Source organism: Rousettus aegyptiacus, unplaced genomic scaffold (assembly GCF_014176215.1).
Source record: "Rousettus aegyptiacus isolate mRouAeg1 unplaced genomic scaffold, mRouAeg1.p scaffold_m13_p_6, whole genome shotgun sequence".
In the NCBI taxonomy this organism is placed as follows: Eukaryota; Metazoa; Chordata; class Mammalia; order Chiroptera; family Pteropodidae; genus Rousettus; species Rousettus aegyptiacus.
In genome coordinates this window covers 17,142,950-17,163,530 of record NW_023416309.1, presented here as the reverse complement: position 1 = coordinate 17,163,530, position 20,581 = coordinate 17,142,950, and the positions used below count along the sequence as shown (strand labels likewise).

Sequence of the window (20,581 nt, the reverse complement as noted above, 5' to 3'; positions counted from 1 at the left end):
TATTTTATGATGAATTGGCTCCTAATTCTTTGGACCACTAGTTCTTCAGAATAAGTTTAGCAACATCATAGATCGTTCAATGTACCATTTCACCTCAACTGCTTGAATTAATATATTGTCCAAATTATGCAAAACTAAGAGCCCCTGTATTTTCTAAGATCTATGTAGTTTAGGGACCCCTTTTGGTCCCAGGGCCCGTTTAGGAGCTTCTATTTGCCTTCATAACAACTGGCATTCGTCTATTTCTCACCAGTCAATAAAGCTTGAAGACAAGACATATATTGTCTGTCACAGAATCCTAGCCCTGTATCTCACATACGGTGAATGGTTAGGGGATGTTTGTTGAGTGCATGAATGAATAACCAGACTCTGCTGAATTTTAGTTCTAAGCTAGGCTTATGAATCTGGGCGCTTCCTTTCAGTGTCCTCAAAATGATCCATAACACCCACCTCGCGTGTCTGTGCGTGAAAGGATTTTGCAAACTGGAGCAATCTAAAGTACTGAAGAGGCGCCACTCAAAAGCATACTACAAATCTGTATTTATCCGGCAGGGATTAGCGAGAATCTGACTAGTGTTTGAACGAGAACACAAAGCCAGCCTCTGTGGTTCCTTCCAGTTCTAGTATTCTGCAGGTACCTTCTAGTTCAGGCGCGATAGCTAGTCAATTGACTGCCCGGGCAGTATCAGCAGCCGCTTGGCCTCCCTGGAGATTTCTGCTTCCGGGGGAAAAGGCTTTGCTACAGGATGTGACGAGAGCTGGGTGGGCCAAAGGGTAGGCCTGTCTCTTCCTCACCACGCGGTGGACGAGATCGGTCTCCTTACACAGCTCGTGCTGAATGATGCCGGGGAAACTCCTCAGTGACGTGAATTTGGAATCAGACACCGCCATGGGAAAAGTGGAGATACCGCGAAAAGAGAAGGTGCCACTGCGGGCCGAAGGGGCTGGGGCAAGGCAAGACCAGAAGCTGGGGCGCTGAGAGGAGCAGGGCAGCGGGGTACCGGAGAGAAGGGGTGCCCCGGCTGGGAGCGCGTGGGGCGCGGCGCTGACCCGGCTCGTCCAGAGACCCGCTTGAGTCTCGGCCAAGGGGTGTCCGGGAGTGGTGTTCTCCGTGGGCTGTGAGCGCGTCGGCGCGCCCCGGGAGCTCGGACAGATCGGAACTGGAGGGAGGGCCCGGCGTCCCACGTGGTACCCGAGTCTGGGCCCCCCAGGACCGGGTGTGCAGAGTTGGACGTCCGCGATTATGCCCTACGTTTTGGCTCAAGCTAAGACCTAACTCTTGGCGAGTGAGCGCGCGGAGGGAGTTGTAAGTCAAGGTCGGGACTGACGTTTTTAGACTAGACGAGGGAGACTTAACTCACCTGTACACGTGGGCCGTGTCAGCAGTGACATTCTCTTTATCGTGTCAAGGGAAGTACAGTTTGTTTTCCGGTGAGCAACCCTTAGAAGATGAAGTAGTAGTTCAGTTCCTCTTAAGTAAGATTTATTGACCAGATTACCCGTGGAAATGTAAAGCTGTGTTTTGGTAACTGTACATCATATTTTTGAGAAGATAGGCCAACAGAATGCAGTAGTCGTAAGTTACCTTTATAGCTGTCTGCCTTCTTGCTTTTGCTTCTTTAGGTAGTGATTTAACTGTGACTGAGTCTGTTCTGAGATAAGGTGGAAACAAAGATTGTCCCTGAACTTGTGTTGTATATATAGAATTTTCTTTCCTTGCTGTTTCTGGGTCTTTTTTATGGGAAGCTTGTACAACAGTAATGTTTTGGCGTTTTAGGAAGCTGAGGGAGCACAGACTTGTCTTCACAGGTGGAGAGAAAGTGGTCCTGCTTTATAGGCTCTTCAGCAGTAACCAGTGTTGAGTTGAGGATACTCAGATTAGGAGGGCATGACCAAACTCCCTTAGGTTCCAAAAAAGACCACTGGGTTGGGAAAGCCACTCTTACTGGTGAAACCAGGGGATGGAAGAACTGAATTCGGGACGGGGGGCGGGGTGAGGGGCGGTAGAGGGGGTTGCTGGGGTGGCGGGAACAAGGTTATTTTTTCAAATGTCTGAAGGAGGGGTCATGTGGGATAGATTACCCCTCTCCTCATCCATGTTTTGAGAGCAGAAGCCAGGCTTGAAGTTTTAGGGAGATAGATTTCAGCTCCATGTAATAGTGTAATTAAGTTTTCAGTAGTATGAAAAGTTGGACAGGGTCAGACATTTCAGGTAGGAGCCATAATCTGGTTTGGTTTTGAGGTTTCAGTCATTCCATTTCCTTGTAACTTGTGCATTTTTTTTCTTCTTTAAACTAGGTACCTCTTTTTTTATACATAGATTATGGGTTTTATAGCTTTTTGGTTCATAAAATATCTTTGTAAATTCATCTGCCTTTGTGAGATAGGCAAGGTGGATGTTACGAATCCTTGTTTTACCTGTACAGGAATTCAAGCAAAGAGTCTTCTTTAACATCATCCATCTGTGGACGTATATGGCCTTTTTTACTCTATCAGAATTAATCTGTATTTGATCACTTGCTATTGTATATTTCGTTTAGAGCCTGCTGGAGCATCCCATGAGCCAAATCCCTTGTGAAATTTTGATTTTAAAACTTGTTTGACATGCATTGAATAGTTACCAAGAGACATTCATGTCCAAGCTGATGAAATTATTCATATATATATACACACACACACATATATATATATCCATATAGATAAAAATACTACTAAAAGGCTATTGTTGATTTTTGCCTCATTGCAAGGTGAAAGTACAAATGTTAGAAAATGCCCCTAAATTGTGTTCTTTATAATTATATGATCTTTCAGTAATCCAGAATTAATCTATTATACAAATATATCAGATGCTTTGTTCAGTGTTTGTATTTTCTTTGATTATTTAGAAAGTTAGAAAAGAGAAGCCAAAATCTGGTAAGACCGAAGAGACAGAAGAAAAGCAAGAAGCTGTTTCCCCCAAAGCTAAAAAAGTTAAAAAGAAAGCAGGACCTTGTGAAGTTGACGTGAATTCTCCTACATCCAAAAAGTCAAAAAAGAAAGAGGAGACACCTCAAGATGACATTATTTCTCCTAAAACCAAAAGTGTAAAAAAACCAAAAGAGCCCATTGAAAAGAAAGTTGTTTCTCTTAAAACCAAAAAAGCAGTAAAAAATGAGGAGCCTTCTGAAGAAGAAATAGGTGCTCCTAAACCCAAAAAGATGAAGAAAGAAAAGGAAATGAATGGAGAAATTGGAGAGAAGAGCCCCAAACTGAAAAATGGATTGTCTCATTCTGGACCTGACTCTAACTCCAATGAAATTGCCAGTGAAGAAAGTAACAGTGAGTTAGAGCAGGTAAAGTTGCATTTAAATATGTGGAATGTATCTTTCTTTGTTTCAGATAAATAAGTAGGTAATCGCAACATGTTATTTAATTATGGAAGGGCCCCTCAGAATGCCTCCTTTGCAAGTAAATAGATTTGTTTAAATATGGTAAAAATCTCTCTATACACTTGCTCAGCTTATTTGAAAGTGAGAAATCAACAGGGGGGATATAGTCATGCTTACAGGCCCTAGCTTCTCTCCTGAGGGGTTTCACCAAATAAATCAGGATGAAATGGAACTACTAAAAAGTTATTTATTTGCTAGATTGCATAAATTTCTTTGGTTAGGCCATTAACTCACTTAAGTTAACCATTCAATTAAATGTGTAGTTGGAAGATAATTCTGTTACTGTTCAGAAACATCAAAGAAAAATCCTAATTCTAATAAATAATTTTGTGTTTGATGTAGGTTTTGATCAACTTTTAAAAACTAATGTGATCTAGAAAATTTAGGAAATATGGAAATTTATCGAAAAGCTCCTTAGAATTTCTGCATTCAGTAATTCAGTAAATGTTAAATACTTCAGGTATTGAAGTAACCTGTTGAATTATGTTTTTTTAACAGTAGTTTTTATATACGAACCTCTTTTATTTAATCAGATTGGGATCGTATTATATGTGCAATCTTGTTTTCTGCTTTTTCCATTTTTATGTATGCATTTTCTTCACTTTCATTAAATATTTAATGTTATACGTATTAAAAATATTAATCTTTTTTAATGGTTACATAAGCCATCATATAAATGTTTAGAAATCCACATAAGTATTTCTGTTGGGCACTCAGATTTTTTAATTAATAATGCCACTGTGACCATTGTCATAAATGTTCTTATTTTCTGTGAACGTATATGAGAAGTTGCTGTGGGAAAGGGCTGAGACTGAGTCTGCCACATATAATATATGTGCAATATATTTTTGCTACAGATTTTTTGTTAAGGTTTTATGGATTATCACAATATATTTCCTTTTCAGATCTTGATTTACCTACCAAGGTACTTGTGTCTTTTTGGTTGATTGAGAAGAGATGTTTTAAAATAGGTTCTTCTGTTTCTCAAAGGCTCTATGTGTTAACCTGCAGGAGTAAAGTTATTGATTTCTTTTTGTGGCCCTTTACTTGATAGGAAATACCTGTGGAACAAAAAGAAGGTGCTTTCTCTAATTTTCCCATATCTGAAGGGACTATTAAACTTCTCAAAGGTAATATTCTTGGAAATACTGTATAATTTAGAACATATTATTTGGAAGCACTCCATTGTTTTGTTGAGATGAACTAGGATATGTTGTTATTGGAGAACAGTACATGTGACCAAATAATTGAAGTAGTTCTATATGTTAAGTATAGGACTGTAGTGGTGATCTTTGTTGCCTCTTAAATAGGTGATTAAAATTTATTCAATACGATATGTATATTTAGAAGTATATCGATTGATAGTGCTGCTGGAATTAAATAGTTGATGTCATGTTAATATTTTCTTTTTTATCCTCTTCTACTTCTTGAGCCATCTCTAGGTCAGTGATACCATTCTGGCTTCGATCTCATGTTAGCAAGGTGACTGTGAACGAGCTAAGTAGTCACAGATACTCAACTAGGTGTTTTCTAAACAAGTATGGCACAGTCCAGACTGCAAAGCACCTGATTTTCAGGCTTATGGTGACCTATGGATAAGATTTCATGACAAGTGACTTAATCTCTTAAAATAATAAACATTTACTGTAATTCAGTGCTTTAAAGTTTATTGAATTTTTCAGTCAAGCAGATTTTTCACTGCCAGAATATAATTGAACGTGACTTTGTAGATGTTGAATTCTACCAGACGGTAGAATTTCTTAATTGTGTAGCATTAGAAGCTTGGGTCCTCCAGTATGGCTGGTATTTTAAGAACTGCAGTGTCAGATAATGGTCAATTTGTTTACAGCCCGTGGGGTGACCTTCCTGTTTCCTATACAAGCAAAGACATTTCACCATGTCTATAGTGGAAAAGATTTAATTGCACAGGCACGGACAGGAACCGGGAAGACTTTCTCCTTTGCCATCCCTTTGATTGAGAAACTTCTGGGAGAACTGCAAGACCGGAAGAGAGGCCGTGCCCCTCAGGTAACTAGCTTTATTTTTATTTATTTGTTTGTTTGATTATTTATTTGGGGAGGCAACCCTTGATTGACCTCATAGATTGCAAGGACCTTGTCAGCTTACAGTCTCTTATTTTTTAAATTTTTTACACCTACAGCACCTGGTCTTCCTAGGTGGTCTCTCATCCAAGTACTAACCAGGCCCGACCCTGCTTAGCTTCCAAGATTAGATGGGATCGGGCTTGTTCAGGGTGGCATGTCTATACACAGGTAACTAGCTTTAACAAGGACCTCAGGGGTTCCAAATGCCTATGGGCGAAAACATCTCTTGGGCATGTTTATGAACCCTATTTTTTATTGGGTTTTCTTTAAGTTAAAGCCTTTTTTGGGTATTTACAGCAGATCTTTATCTGCAGGTAGACCACAGTAGTATTTTTTTTTTCTTTTAAGTGATAGCTGACATTGTTTAACCAGGGTAAATCTTTTAAGAGTTTTGGCCATAAATTCAGTATGTTTAAGTATTGTCATCTGTCCTGTGGTTGTGATCCACCTGTATTATTAATGCTCATCATTTTCTTTTCAAACTATTAGATGTTCTTGGGGCTCACAGATTTGGTCAAGTGTCTGATCATATTTGTTTAAAATTGAGAAAGCATTTTTAATAGAGATGCATGAATAGGAGGGGTACTAGGCGAAGAAGAGGCCAAGCCCCCTACATCACTGAAATGCCTATGTAATCACCTTGGCCAGGGGTTCTGTATTTCTGGCCCCACCTCACTTGTTTACTGGCCTTCCATGTCCATTCTCCCTCATTTATTTATTTGTTTACTGCTGTTAACAAACACAGCAGTAAACAAATGAATTATTGTAGCATCTAGAATACCGCTTGGCACCTAGTAGATGTTTAGTAAATATCTGTTGGACGAATGAATTAGACCATTGTTCTTAAAATCTTATTTGTGTCTTGCTGTTACTCTGCTTGAGTATCTGTACTGGTTTTGTGTTGTATGTCTTGTTGGATCAAACTCAGGCTGCTCAAGGATTTAAAGCCCCTCACCATGTTGGCCCTGCCTTACTACTCTGACTTCCATTTTGCTTCAAATTCAGTGTGGTGTAGAGGTTTGTGCCATAGGTTTTAGAGCCCGACTGCCTGAATATATTTTCAGGCTCTTCTTAGTCTTCTGGTTTTAGAAATCTATTGGGTGTTATTGTAGGTGTTACAATGCAATTTTTGTTGTTGTTGTTTTGTTTTGTTTTGTTTTTTTGGTATTATAGTGCAATTGTATGATACAATCATAGGTACTGTAGGTGAATAACTTATAAGAATTAAATGAGAATAATGCATATTAAGCATTTAGTAGATCCTGAGACAGTAAAAGCTCTGATATTAGCTGATGTTAATATCAGTAATATTACTCCTTGCTCAAGTTGTTTCTTTCCTGGAATGCTGTTCTTTAAGTACTAGCAGTTCCATGAAACTTTCCCAATTCCTTCAGCCTGCTCTGTGCAGCTCTCCTAGAGCACCTACATTTGGGCACATAACTTTTCTTCTGATTAGTAGGATCGCAAGCTTTTCTTCTGAGTAGATTTGTCAGGAACCATATTTTATTTATGATCCTTCCACACACGGCACATTGCAAAGCACATAATATTTGATAATGCTTGTTAGGGTGAGTTGAATCACGGAATGCTTTGAATTTAATTATTAGTTTTTCCTTTTCAGGTATTGGTTCTTGCACCTACAAGGGAGTTGGCAAATCAAGTAAGCAGAGATTTCAGTGACATCACAAAAAAGTTGGCAGTGGCTTGTTTTTATGGCGGAACTCCCTATGGAGGTCAAAGTAAGTAAATCCAAAAGTGAGGGAAAGAAAGTACCATTCATTGTTGGATGTCCTGGTATCCTACTGAACCCAAGAGGACAGAGTCCTTTTGGGCTGTTAGATTAGAAAGTCAGAATTCGGGGTTACTCTTTTTATCTGTCAAGGACTTTGGGTTTCTGCCTTCTCTTGCATTCTTGTTTCTTTCTTACTACAGGCAGGCTTTCTTTTCTCTGGGCCCAAGGGCTAAATGTTGCAGCCTCTGCTGTAGTATTCCATTAGCTCCCAGTTCAAGACCTTGAAGCTCTATTATGTAGAGCAGATACATAATTCAGGAAGGGATTCAAAGCATTAAAAAATTCTTAGCCTTGGCACACAAGGCTTATGATTATATTTGCCCTTCTATCTTATTGCCTTCTCCTTAAACCTTACCTTATAGAAAGTTCCTATTTGTTTAAGATTCTTATTCTCTCTTTGTGAAATCTTGACACTTTCCCACCAACCAAAGTAGCCATTTCTTTCTTGGTGCTACCATCCTCCACTGGTGCATTTTTCTGTTATGTCACATAACACACTGCATTGTCACTTCATACATGTTTTTCCACTAGATTAAGGAGTGCTCTGAATATCTTTATCATCATAAATACTTAATATACTTAGCATATTACCTTGTACTTACAGTTAATAAATATTTTAGAATAAAAATATATGTAGCTGGTACTCCAGACTAATAAAAGGACTTAAACACCCAGTGTATCTTATCACTGATGTTTTTTTCTAGTCGAACGCATGCGGAATGGGATTGACATCTTGGTTGGGACCCCAGGCCGTATCAAAGACCATCTGCAGAATGGCAAGCTGGATCTCACCAAACTTAAGCATGTTGTCTTGGATGAAGTTGACCAGATGCTGGATATGGGGTTTGCTGATCAAGTAGAAGAGATTTTAAGTGTGGCATACAAGAAAGGTAAACTCCAAGCTCAATGAACCAATAAAAGGGTGAGCAGAGGAAGCATAAGCATAGTGATTAAGTAGTCTTCTAAGGGTTAAATGAAGCCTTGGGAAATTAGAGGTGACTTATTTTATTCAGGAAAGCTTAAATATATATATTTTTTAATCATAATTTATCACATAGTTATAATGGGAAATTCAGGAAAGTAAAAGGGGAAAGTTTCATATCTATCAGTTTGGTATGCTTTGCTTTTGGTATGTTTCTTCCTGACTTTGTGCTATTTGTGTGTGTATGTGTGTGTGTGTGTGTGTGTGTGTGTGTGTGTGTGTGTGTGTGTGTGTTTTAATTATAACCATACTGTACATAAAACAATTTGGCATAATAGTCCATGAAGTGGTTGTGCCATGATTTAATTTCATCTACCTGTTTTAATTTTAATAGATAATTCTGCTTACAGACTTTTTTGTGCAGGTAGCTTCCTTTCACATCACAGTATTTAGAATTAGTTCCTTAGGATAGATTTTCAGAAGCGAAATTACTTCTACCAGCTTATACTGCCACTTGAATGTATGAAAATGCAGTGAATTGGTGTTTTCCAGTTGGTAGGTTTTGTTATAACGGACAGGTTTCCCTTGTAGTTCATAAAGGCCAATGGTCAGAAAGCAAAGTAAGTTTAAAGTGCTTTTGCTGTTTCAAGGCTCCTTTACATAAATTATTTAGGTAGCATTTCTTTGCCTGTTGAGAATCTCTGTGTCTTTAATTTTTGTGTTCTCAATGTCTGGCTTGGCCTGGTGATTGCTGTGGAATGTTGATGGACCCTAAAAGAATTGAGTGAGGTGGAATAGTATGTAGGCTTGATTGGGTTATTCATCCTGACTTTTTTTTCCTCCAAAGATTCAGAAGATAATCCTCAAACATTGCTTTTTTCTGCAACTTGTCCTCATTGGGTTTTTAATGTTGCTAAGAAATACATGAAGTCTACATATGAACAGGTGGACTTAATTGGTAAAAAGACTCAGAAAACGGCAATAACTGTGGAGGTAAATGATTTACTTAGTTTCTGGAATGAATAATAAGTTGTATATCATTTTTTCCCCTGTGATTGTTTTAAGACTGACAAGTTACAAACTCTTTTTCTAGATAAATAATAAATCCATGTGAAAAGCTAAGTAAAGATAAATTTCTTTTTGAGTTATATGTGCTATTTGTGTTCTCTAAATTTCATCATCTGGCAGCCTGATTTCAGAAGTTTTTTGGAACCTAATCTGAATGAGCTAAACAGTAAGAAATTACGGCTAGAATTTAAACACTAGAGGGAAGGAGAGAAATCTAGTGCTCGTGTCGAAGCTGTTTTTCATCTTAGGGTCCTGTACCTAGGTGAATTGTTTCACCCAAGGAATAAGACATGTACAGTAACTGACTACTGATTGCATTTTTTAAGTGGATGAGAGGACAAAACATACAGAAACTTTTCTTTTGTCAGTTATTTGGTCTCCTGTAGGAATGTGAATGGTATTTCTTTTCCTACATTTTCCTGATGAGGTCAGAAAATAGATAAAGAAGCTAGATACTCTTTGGAGAAAGGGGAAAGGCTGTGTGCTTTAATGATCTAGTTTTTTTCTCCAAATGATGATGGTATCATCTGCTCTAGTCATGCTTAAACAGTTGCTTCCAGTACCATTAGTGTTGAGTAGGTGGTTTCAGGTTTCGGCTAGGTTTTACTAAATTAATCTTTTTTCCCGCTCTCTTATAAGCATCTGGCTATCAAGTGCCACTGGACCCAAAGAGCAGCAGTTATTGGGGATGTGATCCGAGTGTACAGTGGTTTTCATGGGCGCACTATCATCTTCTGTGAAACAAAGAAAGAAGCCCAGGAGCTGTCGCAGAATGTGTCCATAAAGCAGGTTGGTCCTTCTTCACCCTTGCTTTTAGGGAGGTGGCACCTTTTAATTAATAGAGTATACATGTAAGAGCTCACCTAATCTGTCATTCTCATCTCAGAAATGAGGAAAAGGTGGTTCAAACCTAAGATTATACCAACGAAGTAGATTTGATCACTCTTACCTGGTGTGTATGTGTAATTGGGTACAGTTGATTTAATGACCAAAGATTGGAAATAGTCTTGAGGTTCGTCCATGTAAAGCAGCACATGTTTTCCCCTTTATATTATTTTTAGCAGAAGTATCACCAAAATATGAATGTCTTTTACAGGCCTTTGGTGATTTTAAAAAGTACCTATAATGTTGGATCTGGTGTTCTTAGGCCAGTTTGTTTCTTTGGCAGGATGCCCAGTCATTACATGGAGATATTCCACAGAAGCAAAGGGAAATCACACTGAAAGGTTTTAGAAATGGTGATTTTGGAGTATTGGTTGCAACCAATGTTGCTGCACGTGGGTTAGACATCCCTGAGGTTGATCTGGTTATACAGAGTTCTCCACCGAAGGTAAGATTTTTTATTTTGTTGTTTCTTTGGGCACTAAAACAAAATGGAACTTGTATCATTTACTTTCATGTGATTAGTAATATTCTCTCATAAGTGCTAGAATGCTAAGGATGATTTTAAAATTTATTGTGATGCCCTCCCCTCAGAACTGACAGTTGAGTGCAAGTGTAGTCGGTGCTTAGAGGTTGGGAAGATAATTTCTGATTAGAGGGAGTCCTGAAAGGCTTCATGGAAGTAGCGCGGTTTTGAACTGTACTTTGAACATGTGTAAGACTTAGATGGGATGGGGCTAGGATAGATAAACTTATGAGCTAGAGGATAGAGAAGGGAGAAAAGGCCTGTAGTTAATAGCCTCCATGGTTAAAACTGCTTGGGTTTGTGGGAGATGAGAACCTCTCAGGGAGGGTCCTAAAGCATAGTTTATGTGGTGTGGACAGTACTTCACACAAATTTTTAAAAAGGCCCGTTTTAAGCTTAAAGACCCTATAACTTACCCCTAAACCGGCAAATTTCTCAGGATTAAAGGTTTACAGTGTTGGAAAAAATAACTATGATAACTATGAAGTCTTCATTTTTATAAAGGAAGTATCATGTGTGTGGCATGGACATTGTTTAAATGAGCCTCCACCTGTACTGTCCAGTATGATAGCCTCAGCCACATGTAGCTGTTGAATACTTGAAGTGCACCTGGTCTGAACTGACATATGTTATAAGTATTTTATTTTAACTTTTATTATGCACACTGGATTTTGAAGACATGAATAAAGAATGTAAAAATATCTCATTTGATAACTTGTTTTAAATAGATACCATATTGAAATGATAAAACTTTTGGGTATATTGAGTTAAATAAAATAATTATAAATTAATTTAACTTTTTAATGTGGTTACTAGAAAATTAAAGATTGAAATTACATATTATGGTTTTGTTGAACAGCATTATTTAGATGATACTTTTCACAGATTTGTCCGCAGGATAGAGGCCATTGTTCTAAAGGTTTTTAAAAATTGTCAGTTCTTTAAATTGAAATGCTAAGGAACTTCCCTATATCTCCTCGTATATATAACCACCACACTTGCCTCTATGAAGAATGCTCAGGTCTTTGTCTCTGTTGTTTATTGTCACTCACTCATATATTTTACTTCAATAGGATGTAGAGTCCTACATTCATCGTTCTGGGCGAACGGGTAGAGCTGGAAGGACAGGGATTTGCATCTGCTTTTATCAGCACAAGGAAGAATATCAGTTAGCACAAGTGGAGCAAAAGGCGGTAAAACTATTTTCTTAGCTTTACTTAGCAACCGTTGAGTTATAAAGTCAGTGTTTGGTTTTTTTATTCAATTTTTTCCTAACTCTAAATTATTTTTATTTTAAGCATGTGGCCATGACTGAAAGCTTGTTAGATACATATTTTATATTTTGTTCTGTGATAAAAAACACATTTTGAAATAACTTTGCATTTGAAAGCAGTGGTTTTATTTTCATGTATACAGTTATGAGGAGTGTTTTTATGTTCGAAGGGCAGTTTTCAGAACATGAACACACCGAAAATATTTAAGCATAGAGTAAAGGGTTATAGGAATTGCTTGAAAACCCAAAGGATGAGAATATGTGAAAAGGATAATTTTAAAGTGGAAGGGAAGAGACTAATTTTCCTTACAGAATTCTTCTGTAATAAAATTCTTAAGCAGCTACTTCCTCCTCCAGGAGATGGAGCTTAATCTCCCTCTTTCTCCTTGAGTGGACTGCACTTAGTGATTTGCTTATAAAGAATAGAATAGGAATGTGGTGGGTGAGGGGAGTGCAGAAAACAGGCAGACACTATATTACCTGGCCAGGTAATCATGGTTGACATCAATGATAAGCATGTGCCCCTGATAAGAAGTGATAAGATAGCATTGACCTCTGGTCTTCTTCCTCCAAACCCATATCTCCAGTCTAAACATGTGAAAATATTAGACAGCCTCAAATTGAGGGACAGTCTTCAAAATACCTGACCAGTACTCGTTAAAACTGTCCAGATCATGAAAAACAAGGAATGACAAACTGCCACAGATCAGAGGAAACTAGGAAGACACAATGACTTGATGTAATGTAGTATCCTGGACTGGGTATTGGAACAGAAAAAGGATTTTAGTAGGAAAACTAGTGAAATTCGAACGAACTTCGGAGTTCAATTCATAGTAATGTAGGAATATGGGTTTCTTAGTTGGGATAAATGTACCATAGTAATAATAATAAGGAAACTCGGTACATGATATATAGAAACTCTCTGTAAATCTAAAACCATTTTCAAATATAAAGTTTATCTTATAAATATGTAATAAATATGTTTGGTAAATATAAAAAATTAGAGGACCACTATTCTAAATGGAAACAATGGCCACGTTGTACATTAAATTATCGTTTATTTTCTTGTAGGGAATTAAATTTAAACGAATAGGTGTTCCTTCTGCAACAGAAATAATAAAAGCTTCCAGCAAAGATGCCATCAGGTATGTTCCCTACTGCTGCTATGGTCTGTTTTAATGCTTATTCTGTTAATTGCATGTGTTTGTGTAACAATGAGATTTGGCCTTTTAAATTTTATTTTCTTTATTTTTCATAATTTATAACCCACTTGTTATAAAAGCACTCAGACTGTGCCGAAGCAAAGTTATACAAAGTAAAAATCCTCATTTCTACTCATGCCTGCTTACTAGAGGAAACCACTATTAATAGTTTGGTTTGTCTTAGATACAGTGTAGGTGCTTTCCATCTGGAGATTGATTAGATGGGATCACAGATTATATTCCAAATCTTCATTAATCCAGTTTCCTACCTGGAAGGAATGAGAGTTGTTTTTTTTTCTTTAAGTTATAGCAAATATCTAGATTGTGAGGATTAGATCAACTAACAGTATTTGTCATTGGAGGTTCTACTGCCGTTGAGGGCAAGAAAATTTTTTATTGTATGGGATTGTCTTACAAAGTGAAGGATATTTAGCTGTTTAGCATGTCTGGCTGTGCAATATGTATCTCTGGGGGTGAGTGGGGTTGACATTATGAAAAACAAAAAAGGCCTTGTTTTCCAAATGTCCCTGGCTTAGGACCAGAGACTGAACCTCATTTTTAAAGTGCTTTCCACAGTTGTCGTAAATGTGTGACATGCTTATTTTTAAAAAGTAGGAAGGATTCACGACCAAAAGAAATGCTGGGTATTAATTAGCATATTAATAGCTTGGGAAAGTTCTGCAAATGAAAAGAATTTAATTCCATATTGATGTACATTTTAAAATTGGTTACACTCTTTTTTCTGTAACGCCATGATAAACATCTTAATATATGTCTTATTATTTCCTTAGAATAAAACTTTTTTGTGGCTGGGTGGAAGTTGGTGGTCACTTAGAATTAGATTCAGTCAAAGGAATAAATTTATTGCTATAGAAATGTGACTGTATATTGCATCAAAATGATGCATTAGGCATATGAAAGATGTGGTTTGAAAGTTATTGATTTATCTTTAGATGCTATTGTCTTGAGAATGGAATTTGTCCACTTCTGCTATTCTTTCTCCTGACAAATATACTCTCAATCAAACTAGGCTTTTGGATTCTGTGCCTCCCACCGCCATTAGTCACTTTAAGCAGTCAGCTGAGAAGCTGATAGAGGAGAAGGGCGCCGTGGAAGCCCTGGCGGCAGCGCTGGCCCACATTTCAGGTGCCACATCAGTAGACCAGCGCTCCTTGATCAACTCAGATGCGGTGAGTCCCTGTCAAATTTCTGATGCTTTGTAATTCAGAGTTTGAGCAGGATTTGAAAATATTTTATTTAAACTTCCCAATTGTTTTAACTTTTGCATTAAGGTAGATGTAAACAAACCATAGAGACAGAAAGATTAGTGGTTTCCAGAGTCCCAGTGAAGTGGGGGAATGGTAGTGACTGCTAATGGGCATGGGATTTTTTTTGAGGATGATGAAATGTTGTAGAATTTTAGATAGTGGTGATGGTTGCAGGTTTTGTGAACATAATAAAAACTCTTGAATTGTATACTTTAAAATAGTGATTTCTATGGTGTGTGAATTATATCTCAATTTTTTAAAATCTTAAAATATGTATGCACACAAATGTATATATTGTATTTATCCAAAACACCTAGAAACTTTAGAAGGTATATACTTTTTTTTTTTTTTTAAATTTGAGATAATCGTAGGTTCACATGTAGGTGTAAGAAATAATATAGATTCTTTGTGCACTTTGCCCGGTTTCCCCCAATGGTAACATTTTGCAAAACTGTAATGTCACAACTGGTTATTTCTATGGCACAGTCCACCAATTGGCATAATCCACCAGTCTTATTCGGAGTTCCCCAGATTTACTCGTTCTAATTTGTGTGGTTGGTGGGGAGGTATATCCTTTTAGAAAGAACTTTTCCAGAAATATTTTAGAAACTTGAGGGTAGGTGTTTATAAGTTAGGCTTGTTTTTGAGACTTTAATTTTGTTATCCTTTCATCCATAGGGCTTTGTGACCATGATCTTACAGTGCTCAATTGAAATGCCAAACATTAGTTATGCTTGGAAGGAACTGAAAGAGCAGCTAGGGGAGGATATTGATTCCAAAGTGAAGGGAATGGTCTTTCTCAAAGGAAAGCAGGTAAGGAAGGCTGGGGCTTCTATTGTGACCTCGCTTTTGGTTCAGTAGCTTTATGCTGTCAGTAAACACTGTACGGTGGCTTCTCCCTAATCTATGAGGATGCTGCATCTTTTCACCCTATACAGTCTTCTCTGGACAGTGTCATCCATGACCCGCAGTTGCTGCGTAGTTACTGACAACTACCTTATGTGTATCTCTAGCCTGAACCATGTGCTGGACTGGAAGATCCAGCTGCTTCCCTCACATCTCCATCAAATGGGGTTTATTAAGCAGCTTAAAACAAACATTCAAAATTGAATTCTAAATCTTTAATTCAAATTCAGATTGTTAAATCTTGCCTTCCAAACCTGGTGTTCTTTCTTCTGAGTCCTACTCAGAAGTTAATGGCATGGACCACTGGCACAGCGATTCTCAAACATTTTGGTCTCGTGATCCTTTTATATTCTTAACAAATGTTGGGGACACCAAAAAGCTTTTATATGTGGGTTATATATATTGACATTTACTATATTAGTAGGTAAAACTGGAACTCTAAGAGAAGAATATCATGTTCCATCAGCTAGCAGAGCAACGATGTCATTGCAAGTAGTGTCTGGGAAATGCCACTCCTTCCTATTGAGAGAATGAGAGTAAAAGGAGAGAGAACATTTTAGTATTATTATGAAAATAGTTTTGACTTTGTGGAACCCCCAAAAGATCTCCGAGTTTCAGGGGTACATTCTTGGAGAACCACTGACCTAGTGAACCAAACAAGGTTTATCTTCAACTCACTGCATGTCTGACCATGTTGTTTATTTACTTAAGCAATTCCACAAAATCTGTGGGATGAAGTCCTGACTTTCACATGGAGTATAAGATTCTTCATGAGTTGGCTGCTGCCCCTCTTATCAACTTATCTCTGCCTCCTCATCAGCAACACCCTCCACTCCAGTAATGCCAAGCAAACCTTGCTGTCTCTCATCCTGAGTGCATGCTCAACTCTTTATGGTAACCTTTATGACTTGGCTTAGCCTTAAGTCTCCCTTGTGAAACTCCTTGGCCGTATGGCAGAATTGGGGGCATTTTTATCTGTACTGCGGCGTTTTAGGACATACTTCTATTCAGGTAAATTTTACTAGCTGTGCTTGGTTACTGACTGAAAGCCTCAAGAACACTATGATCTACTCAAGGGCAAAGACTGTTTTCTAGTTCTTTTTCTACCCCAATGAGTGCCTGGCATTGAATACTTAGTAAACATGTGAATGAAGATTCCCACAAATGGCAAAATTGATCTGTACCTGATCCTACCTGTGGTTATAATTGGGTAAATTATTGGGTAGACAGGGTGTTCCTCATAAAGTATTATAGTTAAAGATAGCCAGTTGAAAGGGGTGCCTGTTTCAGTTAGTTGCAGAAGGAATTTGACTATATTTTTGGAGACCGAGAAACAAGAGGACTTTCTTAATTGGAAATGATGTCATTGCTTGTTATCAAAGATAGTGTTCTGTAAAGTATTTAATTTTTTAAAAACTTCATAGGAAGCTGAATTATGAAAAACTAGAAACTTAACAATAGATGATCATTTATTTTTCTGTTTTAGTTACGCCATCCTCAGTAGTTCACACTCTTTCTAATGGAAGGCAGTGTATTTTGATGGTTTTAGATCATAGATTTTGGAGCCATACTGACCAGTGGTGGGGCCTTAGATAAGTCACTTAGCCTCTCCAAGCCTGTTTCCTTGGCTATAAATGTTGCTAGTGGCTACTCGAGGATTAGCAGAGTGTGACAGCAAAGAATGATCTCTAGTCAGTTCTAATTTGTTTTTGAGACCTTTTTTTGCACCCTTGGCTTTTTGCTGTTGTGCTTTTGGGAGGTATAGTATGTTGGCCTTGGTCTAAAGTTTATCTGAAATCGATACTTTATTTTTGTTGACATAATGCCTGGTCATTTGGTCATTATTTGATGAGCATTTTATAATTCTAGTCGAAGGCTGGATTAACTTGAATTTGTTTTGATTTCTAGGGTGTTTGCTTTGATGTCCCTACTGCAGCAGTAACAGAAATACAGGTATTCTTTCACTTGGATTTTGAAGTTAACATATCTAAATTGTAAAATATTCGTCGCTGATAATACAGAGTGGAAAGGGGAACAATAGCTTTGGTTCCTTTAGTAAAAGTTAAGAACTTAAGTATTTTTTCTACTAGCCTTTTATTCTGTTATTTTTTTCTTGTTCAGCCTGCCTGTTTTCCTTTCTACAGAGTTGTAAACAATATCCAGCTTTTTTTCCGTGTATATGTTATACAGGGTTTACACAAACATTTTTAATTGCTGCATCTTTATTCAGTACTTCTGTGAGAAACATATTTGTATTTATGTTTTTCTGCCTGACGGCTTTGGCTACCCTGTAGTAATTGAATTGAATAAATGAGACTGTGATAAAGATACATTACAAGGGTACTTCTCATAGTGAAACTTATTTTCTTACACTTTAGTGACTAGTTTTTGGGCCATGAGAGTTAGTATTATTTTTGGCCAATAACCTTTTAAGCACTTAGGGTATCAGTTTGGTTTTTCTCTTTGAGGAAGAGCAAAAAAATGTTGTCTTTCTAATGCCTTATTAAACCAAATTCAGTAAAAACCAAAGCATGTAAAAACAAACATCTCTCAACAGGAAAAATGGCATGATTCACGGCGTTGGCAGCTCTCTGTGGCCACGGAGCAGCCAGAGCTAGAAGGACCACGGGAAGGATACCGAAGCAACAGAGGACAACGGGAAGGCAATCGAGGCTTTAGGGGACAGCGAGAAGGAAACAGAGGTTTCAGGGGACAGCGGGAAGGAAATAGAAACTTCAGAGGACAGCGATCAGGAGGTGGCAGAAGTAACAGATTTCAAAACAACAAAGGCCAGAAGCGGAGTTTTAGTAAAGCATTTGGTCAGTAATTTGAAGTAGAGGATTTATATGGCAAAAGAGAACTGTGTTTGGCAACATTGAACTGAACCTTTTTTTCATACAAAGTTAAAAGCACATTGTGTTTCCTTCCTGACCACTTGCCCAGGCCCCCATCTTTTCCAGAGAGAGAAGCTTCATTTAAATTATTTCATCTGATGATTGTCATTTATAACTTTATTGCTACTTTTATATTGGGTTTTCTTTTTGAAAAGATGTATGAATTCATTACATTTTTTTTCTAATGCATTGTCTATAGATGGTAAAGGAAAATCAAGCATGTACTCTTTAAGTTGATCTGTCTTCGTATTTAAAAATTTATTCTAATAGCATTCTTTCTTAAGTACCTATGGGACATGCAACAATCTCTGGAGAAGCACTTTGAGTAGTCAGGTTTTGTTCTATAATTGGCATTCCTCAGCCAGCTGCCTAATAATTTCTCATGTGGCCCTGTAACATGTCTTCTGAGAATTAATACTGAGCAATGTTTTGAAGCAAGATTTCAAACTTAGCTGGGATGTAATAAAGTTTATGCCAGCATGTGCTCTTGATTTGGAAGATGGTGATATATTCGATAGGAGACATTATGTAAATTAGTCATTGTTATGTGCATTTTGATACATTTTTAGCTTCTCAGCATAAGGCAGTTTATGCTGCTGTGAATGCTTTACAGATTTTATATATCCATATGTCTACATATATAACAAAGTATTTTAATAGAGAGCAAGTGTCTTTAAGGAATTTCAAATGTATAAGATGGCCCCATAACTTTCTTCATAAGTAAGAAGGCTTGGGTAAATAGGGCTTGATGATAATGTACTCTTCTTCCTATTGGAAGATTAACATTATTTACTAAGAAGGAATTAAGGGAGTGGGGGCAGAGATTTTTTTTCATTGCTGGAGAGTCCAAATTCCAACTGAAAATATTTTTTACATCTAAGAAGGAAACAATATCCGTTGAAAACAAAGAGAAACAAGATGCATGATAAAGACTCTGTTAGTGGTGAAAACTTAATAAGTCATTGATGTTTCTGAGGTTAATGTATGATGGGAAAACTGGGGTTTTTAGGTAGAATGATCCAATTAAGTTTCTCAGGGGCCTAATTTTTATAGCTGTGGTATAGGAAATTGTTTTCTATTAGACTGCTATTCCATTGAAAGGTTTTAGCTGCTTAAAGTCTTTTTTAAGAACAAACTATATGCTTATTTTTAGTTGTTAATTTGAGGGACCTGAAGAACTTAATATATCCCCTGGCCAGATAACTCTGTGAGTTCTCAGATATTCTCTGGGAAACTTTCTGCATGGTGCAAGAGCTTAAGAGTGGCATTGTCTTCTTGCCTTAATTCCTAGAAATTCTGTACTGAGAATCTCAGGGAATAAGCTATGGTGGGAGGAGTTAAACTCCATGGCTTGTCTTGTTTTCATTAAATTATTTTGAATAACAAATATTTCTAGGCCCAGGTTTCTCTCACTTAGTCTATATCTGACTGCCTCTCGATCACCTGGCAATAAAGGGCTCAGAGAGCCAACTCTGAGGCAATGTCTTCTTTCTGTTTGCTCCTCAGTTCAATTTTTTTAATCCTGATTGGATATTTCTCTGTTCTCAGAAATCCTCTTGCTTTAATTCCTTGATCCATTTGTCAATTTCATCACTTTTCTTCCTATTCCTCATGGCTTTCCATCAGGCCCCAGGGATTTAGGGGAAGTTGTTTGATGATAGACAGCTCATGTACCTTGTGTATTACAATTTATTAGATTCTAATTTTGCTCAAATACTGCGCATACTTTAGTAACAACCAAAACATTTCACAATTTGGATAGGAATGGGTATCAAGCAGATCAAAAGGACACAGTACCTGTCCTTTAGGAAGGAACAGCTAAAACCTTGATGTGGAGTAGCCTAAAGAAAAATAATTAGGCATAAATCAAGAGCAAGGGGGAAGATTGTTGGATATTTTCCTTTAAGCAACTTAATTTTAAGGAAAACATGGCTATTTCAATAAATGAAGCTAAAGTTCCTCCTGGATCCCAGACCTCAAACCATATTTATAAATGTATAATTCAGCTACTGCTTTGTTTAAATGGGCTTGTTGGGCTAGCCTGGGAAATGTTATCATTTTTACTATTTTCTACAGAAAAAATATTTTTCAATTTATATAACAAACAACTCATTGAACTTTTGAAATACAACACTTTTTTTATGTTGGAGTATCTGTGCAGCGGTTTCTTTATAATTGTACATAAAATGTTTTTGCTATAAAATTGAATTAATGTATAAAATACTGCTTTATGCTATAATAAAGTTATTAGGATTACTGGTTCTGTTTTTGGTGACTTCCTAAAATTGAAAATAGCTTGAAATTTTTTATTTTAA

At 37.3% G+C, this 20,581-nt stretch overlaps 1 protein-coding gene and 1 pseudogene across 1 annotated transcript; one reads left to right on the top strand and one right to left on the bottom strand.

Annotated features, from left to right (window-relative positions):
- Positions 1 to 763: 763 nt before the first annotated feature.
- On the top strand, positions 764 to 20,525 carry DDX21 (DExD-box helicase 21). Its single transcript, XM_036222135.1, has 15 exons — positions 764 to 922; positions 2,886 to 3,332; positions 4,483 to 4,558; positions 5,278 to 5,456; positions 7,155 to 7,272; positions 8,030 to 8,215; positions 9,095 to 9,240; positions 9,955 to 10,104; positions 10,484 to 10,645; positions 11,797 to 11,916; positions 13,068 to 13,141; positions 14,229 to 14,388; positions 15,145 to 15,279; positions 17,281 to 17,325; positions 17,930 to 20,525. The coding sequence occupies exons 1-15, from the start codon at positions 839 to 841 to the stop codon at positions 18,197 to 18,199; spliced, it is 2,352 nt and encodes a 783-aa protein (XP_036078028.1). The 5' UTR covers positions 764 to 838; the 3' UTR covers positions 18,200 to 20,525.
- LOC118604807 lies at positions 5,581 to 5,699 on the bottom strand (annotated as a pseudogene).
- Positions 20,526 to 20,581: the final 56 nt, after the last annotated feature.

Bases quoted from the DNA above. Each gene is read 5' to 3' on its own strand.
- DDX21 (XM_036222135.1), top strand. From the start codon at position 839: ATGATGCCGGGGAAACTCCTCAGTGACGTGAATTTGGAATCAGACACC. The intron at 10,646-11,796 runs GTAAGATTTTTT...TTACTTCAATAG, and splicing joins TACAGAGTTCTCCACCGAAG to GATGTAGAGTCCTACATTCA. The intron at 17,326-17,929 runs GTATTCTTTCAC...ATCTCTCAACAG, and splicing joins CAGCAGTAACAGAAATACAG to GAAAAATGGCATGATTCACG.